Source organism: Mirounga angustirostris, unplaced genomic scaffold, assembly GCF_029215605.1.
Source record: "Mirounga angustirostris isolate CCGP_5_RB_7025 unplaced genomic scaffold, mMirAng1.0.hap1 SCAF_3, whole genome shotgun sequence".
Taxonomy (NCBI): Eukaryota; Metazoa; Chordata; class Mammalia; order Carnivora; family Phocidae; genus Mirounga; species Mirounga angustirostris.
In genome coordinates, this window is record NW_026991711.1 from 163,115,671 (window position 1) to 163,135,082 (window position 19,412).

Sequence of the window (19,412 nt, forward strand, 5' to 3'; positions counted from 1 at the left end):
CCGCTTTTTAGATTTTGTGTTTTTTGTTTTGTTTTGTTTTCTCCTTATGAGCCCATTTATATCTTCTGGTTAGAAGGGGAAAGGCGTCCTCCCCCACATTCTCCTGCAATTTTTGACTTTTTTTTTGGTCTTGAAGTTACCTAAAGGCCTATACCCTAATCTAAATGGTTCGGAGAGTTATTCTAATTGAATTTAGTCATTTCTCTGTGAGAGGATGGATGGAGAGATACTATCTAGATCTCAAAGTCAAATTTTAAGTCGTTCGTCAAAACTGCAAGAGGAGGACTTCAAGAGACAGCAGTTTAGAATCAGGCTAAACTGGATTGCAGAATTTGTGGGCAGAGCGGTATGTGTGCAGGTGAAAACAACTAAAACTTTCCTTTATGTTGTTTAAAGATGCGCTGCAATTAAGTAGGCACCTGGTATTTAAACCATAGCCTATGAGAAAGTATTTAAACAATTGTAAGCGGAAAAATAATCTTTTATTGGAAAGCAATGATAATGAAAGTAGGACAATTTTCAATTCACTCACCTTTCTAGAATGCGGGCTCTTGAACCTGAATGCCTCAACTATTTATTAACCGCTCTGTGCCACACTTGGGTCACTGTGAGAATTAAATGCCACAAGTAAATGTTAAATTTATCACCATCATTATCATTTAGATGTCTGTTGGCTAGAACCTTTGCCAACCTGAACAAATAAGAGAATAGCTTCATGGTTAGAGGAATAAAAAGAAAATCTCTCTGCTGAAGTCCTAGGAAAGAAAGGACTGGGCTTGCAAATAGAACCTGTGGTCATTTAACCATGTGACTCATTGTAATGGTGAGAATTGTATGCCTTAGACCACCTGAAGCTTGAAACACTTTCTTAACTGAAGTCTTGCTATTTAATCCATATTTTCTGAATTTGGTAGACGTGGAAAGAAATTTAACAGTTTTAAACATTTTCCTTTAATCATAAGTGATTTTTTAGTTACAGCAGTAAAATTGACTGAATTAACATTCATAGAGCTGGAAATAATCTTCAAATAATTAGGTTCTTTTTCAGATTATTTTTTTACTATTGATAAAATATTATTGGTTAAAATATCTCTTAAAAATTTATAGTTAGAGGGGTGCCTGGCTGGCTCAGTCAGTGGACCATGCATCTCTTGATCTCTGGGTAAATTCAAGACCAAAATTGGGGGGGTGGGTGGAGATTACTTAAAAATAAAATCTTAAAAATAACAAAAAAGGTATGGTTAGTTTAATAAACTTTAGCGATCATTAATTTGACATTTAAGAAAGTACAATACCTGATAATCACTATAGGTTGATCTTAATGTGAATTGAGAGGTATGACCAGTAAGATACAGAACCTAAATATATACTTAATAAGATAAAACTTCAATTTGCAAAGCAGAGATGTTGAATTCACTAAAGTACATTTTTCATTTGAGACCTTTTTTTAGTTAAGGAAAATTTTAAGTGTTCTAGAGTAACTGAACACCCACTACGATGGCTTTGGTGTTTTTTTAGTAGTGACTTGTGTCATATTTGGTGTTCTCTCCATGCAGTACTTAGGGTAGTACTTTTGAGTGTTTTTCTTAGAACATTAACTTCAAGCTTTTTGTTCTTGATGATTTCGTACGTGATTCATTTACTGTGGTCTTCATGAAGACACATTGTTATCTGGAAAATCACAGCTTGGAAGATACGTGTTTCTATTAAAGGTTTCTTTTTTTCTGCATGTAATGGCATGGTATGGTATGATCTGAAGACTATGCATGGGCTTCAGAGTTCTGTGTTTTGTTTTTTTTTTTTTCCAGCTTAGTTTTGAATCTGAGCTCTAATGCTCTCTCTGATCTTAGGCAAGTTACTTGACAGCTTTGGTTTTCTTATCTACAGAGATAAGATCCAACTCGGTGAATGTGAGGATTAAATGAAATAATCTGTATAGCTCTCAAAGAGCAAAGAGGTAAAATGAGGTATGTATTTACAGGGTAAGAAATGGATAGAAACCAAGATTATAGGGAAGCTTATAGAGAGGGCAAACCTTAGATTAAAGAGACATTGTGAACACTAGCCTTAAATTTTTTTCAGTGAAAAGTTAAAATAAGTTATTATTTATATATATTTGCATACATTTAAAATTTTGATGTTGACTTAACACATTATAACTTTCCAAACCCATCATTAAAAAAAATAAATTGTTGGGCGCCTGGGTGGCTCAGTTGGTTGGGCAACTGCCTTCAGCTCAGGTCATGATCCTGGAGTCCCGGGATCGAGTCCCGCATCGGGCTCCCTGCTCAGCGGGGAGTCTGCTTCTCCCTCTCCCGCTCCCCCCTCTCGTGCTCACTCTCTCTCTCTCTCAAATAAATAAATAAAATCTTAAAAAAATAAAAAAATAAAATAAATAAATTGTTCTTTTTTTTTTTAAAGATTTTATTTATTTATTTGACAGAGAGAGACACAGCGAGAGAGGGAACACAAGCAGGGGGAGTGGGAGAGGGAGAAGCAGGCCCCCCACTGAGCAGGGAGCCTGATGTGGGGCTCGATCCCAGGACCCCGGGACCATGACCTGAGCCGAAGGCAGACCCTTAACGACTGAGCCACCCAGGCGCCCCAAAAATAAATTGTTCTATCGAATACTTGTGAACTAGGAGTCTTGATTTAATTTTTGACACCACTGATTGATAATAATTTTGTATACATCATAAAAGGAATATTGTGTCATTTACCTACCCTAAAAGATGAGAGAAATTTTTTTTTCTAAAGTACTTTTGAGCAACATTTTTTTAATGTTAATAAGTTAAAATATCTGGCCCTGATATTTAATATATTTCAAGATCCTTTAAATCTTAGGACACTAACAAGGGACCTAGAATTAGGAGAATCTCTAAGACTAAACTAAAAGTGGCTTCATCATTCAGTTACCCTGTTTGGGGATTTATTCTCAGGTAATTGGTTTTAACAGATACATTTTACCACACAAAAGTCTGTAGAGGAAACTCAACAGAATAATCAGATGTTAAGAGAATTACCTGTAAAGTTTTGAACAAATAAAATTTGCTATTGAACAAAAGCAAAACAGCAGTAGCCCAAATATGGTTCACAGAGATATGAGTGAATACAGCCTGAATAGTCAGTCTTTTCCTTTCTGCCATGCATTAAATATGTATAAACAATAAAAAGCCCTTTTTCCCTATAAAACATGAAACTTCTATTTTAACAGTTTCTTCCTAATCTTTGCTTTTGATATAAGGTAAAATCCACTTTTTTAAGTGATGTGAAATATTCTAGAAAGCAATTTGACAGCAAAATGTAATGCTTTAGTGTGTGTTGTGAACTCCAATCATTAGCTGTCTATACATGTAATACGTTCTTCTTTCTGTTTTATGTAATTCCAATATGATTTGCTTAAAAACTAACCTTGTCAAACCAGTTCCAGGATTTTTTACAGGGTGTACAGGTTTAGGGAGGGCAGTCTTTGTTCTCAAGCTTCTATGGTTCCAAAAAAAAATGCCCTGTTAGTAAATATTTCATGAGAGATGCAATTTACTGGGGAGGTCTTTGTTTCAGTAGTAGTAAAAGAATGTGAGTTGCAACAAAACCATAGTCCAAACACCTAATTTTAGATAAGGAGACTGACACAGAGAGATTAAGTCACCTACTCCTGGACACATGCAGTTATCTATAAAGTCAGTCCTAATCTTTAGTTTTCTTCAACTGAGTTATTTGATGGATCTACTGTACTGGGATGGTAATGGCTATTTTATAATAAAACCTGGATAACAAAATCTAGTAGTTTTCTTTATGTGTAGGAAAAGAAAATATACATTGAATACCTTCTCATTACAGAAAAAATGCTGCTGTGAAGACATAATTATAGCTCTCACGCAAATGAAGCCACAACTATCATGATTTAGTGCCCCCCAAAGGAAGAACTTAAGTGGACAAGAGAGGGCATTTCTGGGAATGGTAGAATGCTTGAGGCCTGAATTGAAATTTGAGCTACTACCTGAAGGTAATACTTTTATTTTTAACTAATTGAAAGTAACAGCTCTATAAAAGTTAATTATTACCTATTATATATTAATGAAAAATCAAATTACACTTTGTATATAGGTACTTTGTTCTGTTTATGTTTACCAGTTGGAAGAAAATACCTAGATACTTAATATCTTCATTCTTAAAAATTTCACTTTGACATAGTTAATTGAAAGTTAGGGGGCACCTGGGTGGCTCAGTCATTAAGCATCTACCTTCGGCTCATGATCCGAGGGTCCTGGGGTTGAGAGTCCCACATCATGCTCCTTGCTCAGCGGGGAGCCTGCTTCTCCCTCTGCCTGCCACTCCCCCTGTTTGTGCTTTCTCTCTCTCTATCTCAATCTCTCTCTTTCTCTGACAAAAAAATAAAATCTTTTAAAAAAAATGTTAGATATAATAATTTCTAGCATGTACTGACATTGAGGTTAGATGGGAAAATTGGATATTTTAAGTCACCCTGCATTTGTCAGGATTGAAAAGCGTAATGCAAATTGATGGGGGAATTAAGGGAGGAAGGAGTAATGCTTTTCTTTTCGCTTCATTCATATTTTTTTTTTAAAGGATGTTTGTAACATAGGAATGTACTTTGAACTTCCAATTAAACAATGGGTTAGTCAATAGATATTGAAACCCATTTTTCCGTATAGAAGCTAAGTAGTATTTACCCAGTGTAACCATAAAAAACTTCTTTAACCTGTAGTATAGATGTACATACTGAAAAGAAAATTTTGAGTTTTCAGTTCCCAAAAGACAGCAGAAAAAGAAATTATCTTTGAGTGGTAAAATCCCAGTCTGAACAAAGTCCTGAAGTAGGTGTTTTTCTGTAAACAGCATCCTCATCATCTTTGCTGGTACAATTCCCTGGGGCATCCATCCTGTCCTCTTCATTGCAGCATAGCTCAGGCCTCTGCTGAAGCCCTTTTAAGTGTTCTGAGCTTCAAGTGTACTTGCTTTCTCACCTCCAAATTAAACTTCCCAGGGTAGCTATTCTGAACTCTTAAATGAAGAAAGTGATTTAAATTTACACAAATTTGTTAATGACTGATACTCTGTCCAGAGTTTTTTCTTTTTTAAGAGAAAATGCTTATTATCTCCAATGAAAATTTCAGCTAGGGTAAGAGAAAGTAAATAAAATGAAAAAGATTTAGGCCAGTAGCGATAATTTGTAATGGGATCAGGGCAGCTATTAGGAAACTGGGAGTAAGATTTTAGAATTCTTTCCCCTAAGCTATTTGCACTTTTCACTTCTTCTCAAGCTCCACTTTTGAATCTATTTGCAGAATGTTTTCTCAATGACTACAGTGCCTGCAAGATTAGAACTCTAGCTTTTTCAAGAGATCAGAGATGTTTAGATTGTTTGCAGGAGGGCTTTGGTGCTTTAGGGACTGCCTCTAACTGAATTTGAACCAGGAGAAGTGGAGAACAAAAATGAACGAAGAATTTTCTTTTAGCATCTATAATTTGTTAACCTATCAAAAAAAAAAAATTAAAGCCATGACTAATGAAGGAAGGAGGGAGTTTTTTTCTGTTACTTTGAAAGCGTTCCTATTGTAATAATAAAGAGTAGGCTTTGGGATCAGTACATGTACCTTGCTCAGCCACTTAGTATATTTGTAATCTTGAGAAAGTTACTTAATTGCCTGAGTCTTATTTCCTTACACGTAAATTGGAGCAAGTAACTGAATCACAGGGTTGTTGAAAGGATTATATAAAATGACATATATAAAACACTTTTAGGGGCACCTGGGGGGCTCAGTCGGTTAAACCTCTGACTCCTGATTTCAGCTTTCATCATGATCTCAGGGTTGTGAGATCCAGCCCTATGCTGTGCTCCATGTTCACTGGGTAGTCTGCTTCTGTCCCTCTCCCTCTGCCCTAACCCCCACTCACACTCTCTTTCTCTCTCAAATAAACAAATAAATCTTAAAAAAAAAAAAAACCTTTTAGCATAGTGCTTTACCGTAGTACTCAATAATTGATAACCTTATAACCTTGAGCAATGAGCCTCAGTTTCCTTTTCTGTAAAATGGTGGTAATAGGTTCTGTATCACAGAATATAGAGTGATTATTAATAATTCTAGCTAATATTAAGTATAATAAATATTAAATTATATAGCTATGACAAATTCATAATCTTCATCTATTTTGTCATAATAGTGTTTATATTTAAAACTCAAAGGGCTCTCAAAAATATATATATATTTTTTTAGAGATTTATTTATTTTAGAGAGAGAGAGAGGGAGAGTGAGGGGGGGCAGGGAGGAGCAGAGGGAGAGAGAGTCCTAAGCAGACCTCACACTGAGCATGGAGCCGGACGTGGGACTTGATCTCACAATGCTGAGAACGCAACCTGAGCCAAAACCAAAAATCGGAGGCTTAAACAACTGCCCTACCCAGGTGCCCCTCAAAAATATTTCTTAATCTTGGGGCGCCTGTGTGGCTCAGTTGGTTAAGCGACTGCCTTCGGCTCAGGTCATGATCCCGGAGTCCCTGGATCGAGTCCCACATCGGGCTCCCTGCTCGTCAGGGAGTCTGCTTCTCCCTCTGACCCTCCCCCCTCTCATGTGCTCTTGCTCATTCTCTGTCTCTCAAATAAATAAATAAAATCTTAAAAAAAAAACTTCTTAATCTTGATGTCATCATGTTTAGACAGTGAACATTTCAGTATAATTAATTTACTTTAAAAAATTGAATTGTAGGGACGCCTGGGTGGCTCAGTTGGTTAAGCAACTGCCTTCGGCTCAGGTCATGATCCTGGAGTCCCGGGATCGAGTCCCACATGGGGCTCCCTGCTCGGCAGGAAGTCTGCTTCTCCTTCTGACCCTATCCCCTCTCATTCTCTCTCTCAAATAAATAAATAAAAATATTTTTTAAAAAATTGAATTGTGGGCGCCTGGGTGGCTCAGTTGGTTAAGCGACTGCCTTCGGCTCAGGTCATGATCCTGGAGTCCCAGGATCGAGTCCCGCATCGGGCTCCCTGCTCGGCAGGGAGTCTGCTTCTCCCTCTGACCCTCCTTCCTCTCATGCTCTCTGTCTCTCATTCTCTCTGTCTCAAATAAATAAATAAAATCTTTTTAAAAAAAAATTGTATTCTTGACAGCAATTATTTCAGTTTTAATACATCCCTCAGTAGTTGAATCTAACTTCGTAAGACTTTTCTTTTTGAATAGTGTTCTTTTATTTTTCTACTCTGGACATTGGAAGATTTACAGAAAAATCAATAGATTTACAGAAAAATCGAGCAGGGGCACGTAGGTGGTGCAGTCAGTTAAGTGTCCGACTTGGTTTCAGCTTGGGGCGTGGTCTCGGGGTGGTGGAATCAAGCTCTGCCTCCAGCTCCACACACAGCACGGAGTTGGCTTGAGATTCTCTTTCCCTCTTCCTGCCCCTCCCACTGTGCACGCTCTCTCTCTAAAATCTTAAAAAAAAAAAAAAAGAAGAATCAAACAGGGAATACAAAGATTTCCATATTCCCCCCCACACACATTTCTTCCTCTATCTTCTAGCACACAGTTTTCCCTTTATTAACATTTTGCATTAGTGTGGTATGTTTCTTTTTTTTTTTTTTTAATATTTATTTATTTAGTAAGCTCTATGCCCAGCACAAGACTAGAACTCACAATCCTAAGATCAAGAGCTGCATGCTCCACAGACTGAGCCAGCCAGGTGTGGCATATTTCTTAAAGTTAATAAACCAATATTGATAGATTATTGTGAACAAAAGTCTATAGTTTGCATTAAGGTTCACTATTTGTGTTGTATAATTATATGGATTTTCATAAAACCCATATCAAAATGTCATGTATCCACCATTACCGTATCAGAAAGAATTGTTTCATCACAATAAAAATCTCTCAACCTGGGGCAACTATTGATCTTGTTACTGAGTCTATAGTTTTGCCTTTTCAAGAATGTCGTATATTTGAAATTATATAGTATGTAGCCTTTTCAGAGTGACTTCTTTCACTTATCAGTACGCACTTAAGGTTTCCCTTGTCTTTTGTGGCTTAATAGCCTTTTTCTGAAAATTGAAGTTCACATATAATAGCAGTTTCAGGTGTACAACATAGTGATTTGACAATTATAAACATTATGAAATGCTTACCGTGATAAGTGTAGGTGCCATCTGTCATCATAAAAAGTTATTACAATATTATTGACTATATTCTATGTGCTGTGCTTTTTATCTTTGTGACTTACTATTTTTTTGAGAGAGAGCAAGCAAGCAGGGAGGAGGGGCAGGGGGAGAGAATCTTTTTTTTTTAAGATTTATTTATTTATTATTTTAGAGAGAGAGAGCGGGGAGGGGGATAGAGGAAGAGGGAGAGAGAGAATCTCAAATAGACTCTGCACTGAGCACAGAACCTGACATGGGACTCAATCTCAAGACCCTGAGACCATGTCCTGAACTGAAACCAAGAGTTGGGACACTTAACTGATAGAGGCACCCAGGCACCACATGACTTGCTTATTTTATAACTGGAAGTTTGTATCTCAGTTCCACATGTAAGAGATCATGTGGTATTTGCCTTTCTCTAGCTGGCTGCATATCTTCTTTAAGAGTAAAGTGTTTGTTCAAATATTTTGCCCACTTTTTGTTTGGTTGTTGTCTTATAATTGAGTTGAAACAGTTCTTTACAGAGCTGGGATACATATTCCTGTATCAGGAATATGTTTTGCAAATATTTTCTCCCAAACTGTAATGAATAAAACTTTTTACTTTTGATGATGTCCATTTTATAGACTTATATTTTCGTGCTTTTTGTGTCATGTTTAAGATATTTTTTGCCAAACCCACAGTCACAAAGATTTTCTCCTATGATTTCTTCTAGAAGTTTTATAGTTTTACAGGCCGTGATCTGTTTCAAGTTAATTTTTTTTTATGGTTTGAGGTAAGGGTCATTTACTGTTTTGCATATAGCTATTGTTTCAGCTCCATTTGTTGAAAAGACTATCCCTTTTTTCTTAATTGCCTTGGCACCTTTATCAAAAAGCAGTTGACAAGGGGCGCCTAATCTCGCTTGAGATTCTCACTCTCCCTCTGCCCCTCCCCCTGCTCATTGTCTCTCTCTCTCAAATAAATAAATCTTTTGTTTGTTTTAATTTTATTTTATTATGTTATGTTAATCACCATACATTACATCATTAGTTTTTGATGTAATGTTCCATGATTCATTGTTTGCCTATAACACCCAGTGCTCCGTTCAATACATGCCTTCTTTTTGTGTGTGTGTGTGTGTTTTCATCTATTCATTTTTTATTATTATGTTATGTTAATCACCATACATTACATCATTAGTTCTTGATGTAGTGTTCCATGATTCGTGCCTTCTTTAATACCCATCACCAGGTTAACCCATCCCCTACCCCCCACCCCTCTAGAAGCCTCAGTTTGTTTCTCAGAGTCCACAGTCTCTCATGGTTCATCTTCCCCTCTGATTTCCCCCCTTCATTTTTCCCTTCCTACTTTTTTTTTTTTTTAACATATATAATGTATTATTTGTTTCAGAGGTACAGGTCTGTGATTCATCAGTCTTACACAACTCACAGCGCTCACCATAGCACATACCCTGCCCAATGTCTATCACCCAGCCACCCCATCCCTCCCACCCCCCACCGCTCTAGCAACCCTCAGTTTGTTTCCTGAGATTAAGAATTCCTCATATCAGTGAGATCATATGATACATGTCTTTCTCTGATTGACTTATTTCACTTAGCATAATACCCTCTAGTTCTATCCACATCGTTGCAAATGGCAAGATTTCTTTTTTTTTTTTGATGACTGCATAATATTCCATTGTATATATATAAACCACAACTTCTTTATCCATTCATCTGTTGATGGACATCTTGGCTCTTTCCATAGTGTGGCTATTGTGGATATTGCTGCTATAAACATTGGGGTGCACGTACCCCTTCGGATCACTATATTTGTATCTTTGGGATAAATATCCAGTAGTGCAATTGCTGGGTCATACGGTAGCTCTATTTTCAACTTTTTGAGGAACCTCCATACTTCTTTCCAGAGTGGCTGCACCAGCTTGCATTCCCACCAACAGTGTAGGAGGGTTCCCCTTTCTCCGCATCCTCACCAACATCTGTCGTTTCCTGACTTGTTAATTTTAGCCATTCTGACTGGTGTGAGGTGGTATCTCATTGAGGTTTTGATTTGGATTTCCCTGATGCCGAGCGATGTTGAGCACTTTTTCATGTGTCTGTTGGCCATTTGGATGTCTTCTTTGGAAAAATGTCTGTTCATGTCTTCTGCCCATTTCTTGATTGGATTAGTTGTTCTTTGGGTGTTGAGTTTGATAAGTTCTTTATAGATTTTGGATACTAGCCCTTTATCTGATACGTCATTTGCAGATATCTTCTCCCATTCTGTCGGTTGTCTTTTGGTTTTGTTGACTGTTTCCTTTGCTCTGCAAAAGCTTTTTATCTTGATCAAGTCCCAGTAGTTCATTTTTGCCCTTGCTTCCCTTGTCTTTGGCGATGTTTCTAGGAAGAAGTTGCTATGGCTGAGGTCGAAGAGGTTGCTGCCTGTGTTCTCCTCTAGGATTTTGATGGATTCCTGTCTCACATTTAGGTCTTTCAGCCATTTTGAGTCTATTTTTGTGTGTGGTGTAAGGAAATGATCCAGTTTCATTCTTTTGCAAGTGGCTGTCCAATTTTCCCAACACCATTTGTTGAAGAGACTGTCTCTTTTCCATTGGACATTCTTTCTGCTTTGTCGAAGATTAGTTGACCATAGAGTTGAGGGTCCATTTCTGGGCTCTCTATTCTGTTCCATTGATCTATGTGTCAGTTTTTGTGCCAGTACCATACTGTCTTGAAGATTACAGCTTTGTAATAGAGCTTTTGAGTATTGTAGCTTTGTAGTAAGTTTTGAAATTGCAAAGAATGAGTCCTCCAACTTTGTTCTTTTTCAAGATTGTTTTGGCTATTCAGGTTCCTTGAAATTCGATATGAATTTGGCTTTTCCATGACTAAAAAAAAGGCATTGGGATTTTGATAAGGATTGCATTGAATCTATACATTGCTTTGGGTAGTATTACCATATTCATGTCTTCCAATTCCAGGAGCACAGTTTATCCATTTATTTAGATCTTTAATTTTATTCAGCAATATTTTGTAGTTTTAATGTACAAGTCTTATACTTCTTTGCTTAAATTTATTCATCAGTATTTTATTCCTATTGATAAAATTGTAAATGAATCATTTTCTTAATTTCATTTTTGGTTTGTTCATTGCTAGTATAGAAATACAATGGAATTTTGCATATTGATCTTATATCCTGTAACTTTGTTGAATTTATTAACTCTGATGGTGTTTTTGGGAATTCTTCAGGATTTTCTATATATAAGACCACATGCAAATAGAGATAGTTGTACCTTTGTTCTTAGTATTTTCTCATCATCCTTTTAGTTTCTGCAATATTTTATACTCATGTCCCACTTTGATTTCTGATTTTAGTTGTGTCTTTCTTTTTTTATTGTCAGTCTAGATAAAGGTTTGTCAATTTTGTCAATCTTCTTGAAGAACCAACTTTTAGATTCATAAATTCTTTTGTTTTTCTATTCCTGATTTTGCTTATCTCTTCTCTAATCTGTATTATTTTCTTCCTTCTGCTAGATTTCAGTTTAGTTGGCTCTTAAATTTGTTTTTGAGGAATAAAGTCAAGTTATTGTTTTGAGATTTTTTTTTTAATATAGGCATTTTTGCTCTGTATTTCCCTCTGAGCACCACTTTCCCTGCATTCCATAAATTTTGATATACTGTGTTCATCTGTCATTACCCCCTCCTGAGTTATGTGTATTTTTAGTTCTTCAGTATTTTATTTTTATTCTTAAAACACACATACACAAAATTATAATAGCATTATTGTTATTTATACAGTGTTTATTTAGATTTTTCATAGAGTTATTAACTTACTAGCTTACCATTTTGTTAGCATCTCAGGACTTCCTTCTGGTATCATTTTTATTTTATGTATTCTTTAGAAATTTCTTTCATGTAGGATCTGTTCATTGTAAACTCTGAGTTTTTTATTTTTATTATTTTTTTTTTACTTTTTTTTAAAGATTTTATTTATTTGTTTGACAGAGAGAGACACAGTGAGAGAGGAAACACAAGTGGGGGAGTAGGAGAGGGAGAAGCAGGCTTCCCACTAAGCAGGTAGCCTGATTCGGGCTCGATCCCAGGGCCCTGGGATCATGACCTGAGCCGAAGGCAGACGCTTAACAACTGAGTCACCCAGGCGCTCCTAAACTCTGAGTTTTTTAAAATCTTAAAGTATCTTTTCTCACCCTGTTTTGTGAAAAAAATGGTCTTGAGCATATGTAATCATATACTGATAATTACTTTTTTTTTATTCCCATGACTTCTGCCATTGTTGCTATTGAGTAGACTGCTGTATATCTAATGTCAGTACCCCACGGGTGATCTTATCTCTCTGGCTACATTTTTAGATTTTCCTTTCTCTTTAGAATTTTGTAGTTCTACTACACTGGGTATGGATTTCTTTTGATTTATTTTGGTATATTTTGTACTTTATCTGTGGATTCACTTTTGAAAAATTGTTAGCCATTATCTCCTCAAATACTGTCTCTCATCCATTTTCTCTTTTCTTCTGAGATTCCAATTATAAGTATGTTGTACTTTATTTTTCCTAGTTTTAAGTCTCTTCATATTTTTTTTATCTTCTGTTTTTCATATGGTGCATTCTGAGTAATTTTTTAAAAATCTGACTTTTAATTTAGTAGTTCTTTCTTCTGCATTTATTCTATTTAATGTATCCATTGACTTACAGTTTTTATTTCTGAAAGTTCTGTTTGGTTTTCTTTCAGATTAAACTTTTCAGGCTTGTTGCTTGCTTATTCCTGTGATTCAGTCATGTTTATTTCTTTGAGTTTTAAATGATTTTTATATTCACTGTTAGATGGTTCCAATATTTGAAGTCTGTAGGAGGTGTCTAAATTTGCTGGCTCTTTCTTTTGATGGTTTATTTCCTTGTGTTTTTGACACTCTGATTATAAGCTTATATTTAATCTTACATGTAAGGTAACTAATGCCTTAACTGGGTTTGTGTTCCTCCAAATAATAGCTCCGTTTTTTCTTACTAAACTATTGTCTCAGGATCTTTCAGGTTCCTAGTCTTGGGAACTTTAAGTTCCCCTCCCCTGAGAGCTGCTTATCCAAGCCGTGGTTTCCCAACCATAAAATCTGTGTATTAGTAACGCTCTTGCAGAAATTTTCCTCTTTGCTTGTGCTTATCACTTGGGTTTTGGCTCACATCTTTTGCTTTTCTTTTGTGGTGGAGAGGAGATATGGAGGGCAGGGAATGGCCTTTGATTTTTGTTACTTCCTGTAGCAGCTCCCAGTCACAAAATATTTTGTTTTAGATAAACTTTCTGGGTTGTTTTGTTTTGTTTTGTTTTCTAGCAAGAGAGCCTTCTATATTATCTAATCTGCCATATTTCCATTAGTGGAACTTTCTTTTTATTTTTTAAACCATATATAAAACATTATTCCTAAGTTTTATATGTAAATTAAATTAGAATACAAGTGGTAATTTAAAATCTGCAATTTTAAGATATTTTAAAATTATATATTAAAAATAAGATTGATTTTAACTTATTATAATTTATATTTGAGTAGAATTATTTATAATATTTTGGAGATATGAAGTGGCAAACCTTGTAGATTTTCTGAAATGGTTAATTTTACAAATGTATGTGTGGATGCTATCACAGAAAAATAAGTTTTCAGTGTGTTCTTTTTTTTTTTTTAAAGATTTTATTTATTTATTTGACAGAGAGATAGAGAGAGAGTACAAGTAGGCAGAGAGGCAGGCAGAAGGAGAGGGAGAAGCAGGCTCTCCGCTGAGCAGGGAGCCCAATGCGGGGCTCGATCCCAGGACCCTGGGATCATGACCTGAGCTGAAGGCAGCTGCTTAACCGACTGAGCCACCCAGGTACCCCCAGTGTGTTCAAATATATATACCAACTGAGTACAAGGTATAAATTTAATTTAGGGCATAGGATGATTTCATTATTGTATATCCTGACTGTGATGTGGTTACATGTGTTAAAATCCATAGAACTGTACAGCAAAAACAAAAAAAGGAAGTTCAATTTAATACATGTTCATTTAAAGATAAAATTTTCAGGATTTTTAAAAAACAATTATGCTGTCTTATGAAAAATAAAATGTGTGGATTCTATGAAGTTTATATTATAAATTTTTCAGTGGTATTCTTCAACAGTTTTGTTTTGACTTTACTCCAATTTTGGGACTTAAATCATCATTCCTTTCAGATAATGCAGAATCCATTATTCACTATAATATATTAGGCCAGGGTTTCTGAACCTCAGTACCACTGACATCTTTGTTTTGGGGGCTGCTGTGAGCATTCCAAAATACTTAGCAGCACCCCTAGCTTCTCCCCATTAGATTCTAGTAGCACTTCCCTCTCAGTTCTGACAACCAAAAATATTTCCAGACATTGCTAAATATCCCCAGGGGGCAGTGTGTGTGCATGTGTGTGTGCATGCACATGTGTGTGTAAAGACAAAATCACCACCAAAGCTAATCACTTTACTAGGCCTAAGTGGCTCAAACTTTTTGGGATACATATTTCTTCATTTTCAAAGTTTGTCAACCCAGTATTAGTGGTATGATGTGTATTATGATAAGAGCTATGTGTATATAATCTCTTTCTACACCAAAATATCTTTTCTTAAATTATCTAATGCTACAATAGTGCATGCCCAACTCATAAAATTAAGAACCTTTATTTGCATTAAATCTTTGTAAAATAAGAATTTTAGAAGTATTTGAAAGGGTGAAAAGTACCTGTCCCATAACAACAATCTTAATTAACCAGTACAGGAGTGTAATTAAGGGTAGGATGAGGGAACTACATAATGGTAATCTCTGTTTTGCTTTGAATGTATTCTGGTGCCTTGGCAAGTCATTTTAAAAAAATGTTTATTTTCTTAATCTGTAGAATGGAAATGATTTAACCCGAATTGTATTGGGTAACACAGTAGGAGAAATGTGAGATTTGTTTAAGACAAACATTCCATAAAAATGTTAAGTGCTTTAATCAGATACTTAAATTTTTTTTCAGCTATTAAATAATAGAAGAAAATGGAATTGAATATACCAGCATGGAACAATCTAATGATTCACTAAGAGTCAACAATAATGATTCTGAAGAATCAAAAACAGATTCTCAGGTATTTGAGGTAGGAATTCAACTGGGAACTTTTTTCCATTCCATTTAACAACTTTTTTTTTTTTAAGATTTTATTTATTTATTTGACAGAGAAAGAGCATAAGCAGGGGGAGTGGCAGGCAGAAGGAGAGAGAGAAATAAGCTCCCTGCTGAGCAGGGAGACCAATGTGGGGCTCAATCCTAGGATCCTGGGATCATGACCTAAGCCAAAGGCAGATGCTTAACGACTGAGCCACCCAGGCACCCCCATTTAATAACTTTTTAACATATAAGAAATAGTATTATATTTAATGTACTTAAGACTATTACAGTTTATCCACAATTCTATCATATATTTAATTTTATAATATAGAGCTTTACTTTTAATTAATATAGAGCTTTATTTTTAAGTAAAGCTCTATATTATAGAATTCTATATTCATAAAAATCTATAAAGAAAAATCTGTATTTTGAATTACATATCATGATTTCATGTTATGTTCCCATGGACAACTTTATTTCAATAAAATTGAAATAAAATATAAAAAATCAACAATTTCACTTAAGAACTACTTTTTGTCTGTATCAGTCTGTGTGAATTGACAACTCTTACAAAAAGTGAGGTGAATAATTAACTGAAAAATGAATCTTTCCATTTTTATTATAGAATTGTATATATTTTATTTTAAATTCCAGTGTAATTAACAAATTATATTAGTTTCAGGTGTATAATATATGGATTCAACAGTTTCATACATCACCCGGTGTTCATCAAAAGTGCACTCCTGGGGCACCTGGATGACTCAGTCTAAGGTTAGGCGTCTGACTGTTGATCTCAGCTCAGGTCTTGATCTCGGAGTTGTTAGTTTGGGCCCTGGATTGGGCATGCAGCTTACTTTAAAAAATGGTAAAAAGAAAACAAAAAAATAAAAACAAACCCAAAAACAAGCGCATTCCTTAATCCCCATCTCCTATTTAACCCATCTGCCCATGGTCCCCCCGCCCCCAGCCTCCCTCCTCTCACTGCTCTGGTAACCATCGGTATATTCTCTATTATCAAGAGTCTATTTCTTGGTTTCTCTCTTTCTCTCTCTTTTTCCCTTTGCTCATTTGTTTTGTTTCTTCCATATATGAGTGAAATCATGGTATTTGTCTTTCTCTGACTGACTTCACTTAGTATTATACTCTCTAGCTCCATCCATGTTGTTGCAAATGGCAAGATTTCATTCTTTTTTTATGGCTGAGTAATATTCCATTGTGTCTTATACCACATCTTTATCCATTCATCAGTCAGTGGTCACTTGGCCTGTTTCCATAATTTGGCTATTGTAAATAATGCTGCTATAAACATAAAGGTTCATGTATCCCTTTGAATTAGTGTTTTTGTATTTTTGGGTAAATACCCAGTAGCGTGATTACTGGATCATAGGGTAGTTCTATTTTCAATTTTTTGAGGAAACTCCATACTGTTTCCCACAGTGGCTGATAAACATTCTTTTTTTTTTTTAATTGTAACATTAGGGGCACCGGGCTGGTTTAGTTGGTAGAGCATGCTACTCTTGATCTTGAGGTTGTGAGTTTGAGCCCCATTGGGGTGTAGAGATTACTTAAAAATAAAATCTTTTGAGGGGGACAAGATGGCAGAGAAGTAGGGGACCCTGTTTCAACCAGTCCCCTGAATTTAGCTGGATACCTACCAAACCATTCTGAACACCCACAAAATCAGCCTGAGATGTAAGAATATATATCTGGATCTCTACAAGCAGAAAAATGCTGCCTCTCGCAAGGTAGGAAGGGCAGAGTCATGAATATGCAGGCAAAAGTGTCTTGCGCCAGAGCCGGCAAAAACTCACAGAGTGGTAATGGCTGGGAAAGGGCTTTAGAGCAGCACTCAGACAGAATCCAGGCGCTGCGGGTGCACACGCATGGACCTAGGACCGCTTGTGGTTTTAGAAGCGCAAAGGGCAGAGACAAGCCCAGGCCCTTGGGTCGACCACTGAGAAGGTTGCTGTGGGTGCGTACCCCTTACGGGAGGCTGCAGTTTTCAGCAGCACCTACAGAAAGGGAGATGTATATTCGGAGGGTTCAGAGAAGAGCAGACTGATTTCTCTGCTCTGGGACAGAGATCTGGGTGTGGCCATTTTTGCTCTGACCCTCAGAAGAGGCACAGAAAGCTGCCAGAGAACAAAAGCTTAAAAAACCAGTTTCTATGGAGCCTAGCTGCCCCCCGCCCCCCGCCCCGACAAGGGGCAGGGCAACTCTGCCCAAGCAGGGTTCCTGAGAAACAGCATGTCAGGCCCCTCCCCCAGAAGACAGGCTGGAAGAACAAGAGGAGACAACCCTAGGGCCCCCATAAAACTGTAAAACCCCCATAAAACTGTAAAACCCCAACATCAGGGGAAAATAGTATATTGAGCTCCAGGCGTTGCCTCACAGCTTGTGTATTTTTCAGATACAACTCCCTTTTTCTTTTTATTCTTTCTCTTATACTTCTTCTCTGTTTTTTCTTTTTACCTTTTTCTCATTTCAACCAGATTTTCAATATATCAACTTATAATTCATAGTAGCTTTTTAGCTTATATTTTTTCACACCTATATATTTTAATATAGATACATGCTTTAATGTAGTCTTTTTTTCCCTATTCAATATTACCTTTATATATATACCAGTTTTACTTTCCCTGTAATTTTGGGAAGTAGTGCCCTTTAGCAAACAGAACAAAATACACCCGGGAAGAACTGAAACACCCTACTTTGTCCACACTGAGGGATTATATCCCCCTTTCCTTCACTCCCCCCCTTTTTTTAAATTTTTAATTAAAAAAAATTTTTTTTTAATTCTATAAATTTTATTCTTCGGTTTCATTTTGGCTTTGTTTTTTCGGTGGTGGCTTCCAACTGCTCCAGATTTTCCTAGGCTGCATCTTGCTTGGGTCGTGGTTGATATTTTGGACTCTGTACATTCCCTGAACCATCCCTCAACAGAATGACTAGGAGGAGGAACTCCCAACAAAGAAAAGAACCAGAGACAATGGCGTCTGCTGCAGACCTAATGGATATGGGTATAAGCAAGGTGTCAGAGATAGACTTCAGGGTAGCAGTTTTGAAGGCAATAGCTAGTCTTGAGAAAACCATTAGCAACAATATAGAATCTCTTAGGGCAGAAATGAAATCTAATCAGGCCGAACTTAAAAATGCTATGAATGAGATGCAGTCTAAACTGGATATTCTAATGGCCAGGGTAAATGAGGCAGGAGAACAAATTAGTGATCTAGAAGATAAACTGATAGAAAGGAAGGAGGCTGAGGAAGACTGGGATAAACGATTAGAAGCCCATGAGAACAGATTTAGAGAGATCAATGATGCCATGAAATGTTCCATTGTCAGAATTATTGGGATCCCTGAGGGGGTGGAGAGAGAGAGGACTAGAAGATATATTTGAGCAAATCATAGCTGAGAACTTCCCTAATCTGGAGAAGGAAACAAGCATTTGTGTCCAAGAGGCAGAGAGGACCCCTCCCAGGATCAATAAAAATAGACCAACACCCTGGCATGTAATAGTAAAACTTGCTAATCTTAGAGCCAAGGAAACTATCCTGAGAGCAGCTCGGGGGAAGAGATTTCTTACGTATGGAGGGAGGAACATCAGAATAATGTCAGACCTATCTACAGAGACCTAGAAAACCAGAGAGGGCTGGCAAGAGATATTCAAGGTCCTAAATGAGAAGAACATGCAGCCAAGAATACGTTATCCAGCAAGGCTGTCATTCAGAACGGACGGAGAGACAAAGAACTTCCAGGACCAGCAGAAATTGAAAGAATATGTGACCACCAAGCCAGCCCTGCAAGAAATATTAAGGGGGATTCTATAAAAGAAGAAAGACCCCAAGAGTAATATAGACCAGAAATCTACAGAGGCAATCTATAGAAACAGGGACTGTACAGGCCATATGATGGCACTAAATTCATACCTTTCAATAATTACTCTAAACATGAACAGCCTAAATACTCCCATGAAACAGCACAGGGTTTCAGATTGGATACAAAGACAGGACCCATCCACATGTTGTCTACAAGAGACTCATTTTGAACTTAAAGACACCTCCAGACTGAAAGTGAGGGGATGGAGAACCAGTTATCATGCCAACGGACCTCAAAAGAAAGC

At 36.6% G+C, this 19,412-nt stretch overlaps 1 protein-coding gene across 2 annotated transcripts in view; it reads left to right on the top strand.

Moving 5' to 3' along the window:
- The window catches only part of CARF (calcium responsive transcription factor), a 102,532-nt gene that overhangs the window by 576 nt on the left and 82,544 nt on the right, over nucleotides 1-19,412 (top strand). For both annotated transcript variants that reach the window (XM_064586935.1, XM_064586936.1), the window contains exons 2-3: nucleotides 3,841-4,006; nucleotides 15,161-15,278. In XM_064586935.1, coding sequence (XP_064443005.1) covers nucleotides 15,201-15,278 — 78 coding nt within the window. In that variant the 5' untranslated portion in view covers nucleotides 3,841-4,006; nucleotides 15,161-15,200. The remainder of the gene's footprint in view (nucleotides 1-3,840; nucleotides 4,007-15,160; nucleotides 15,279-19,412) is intronic.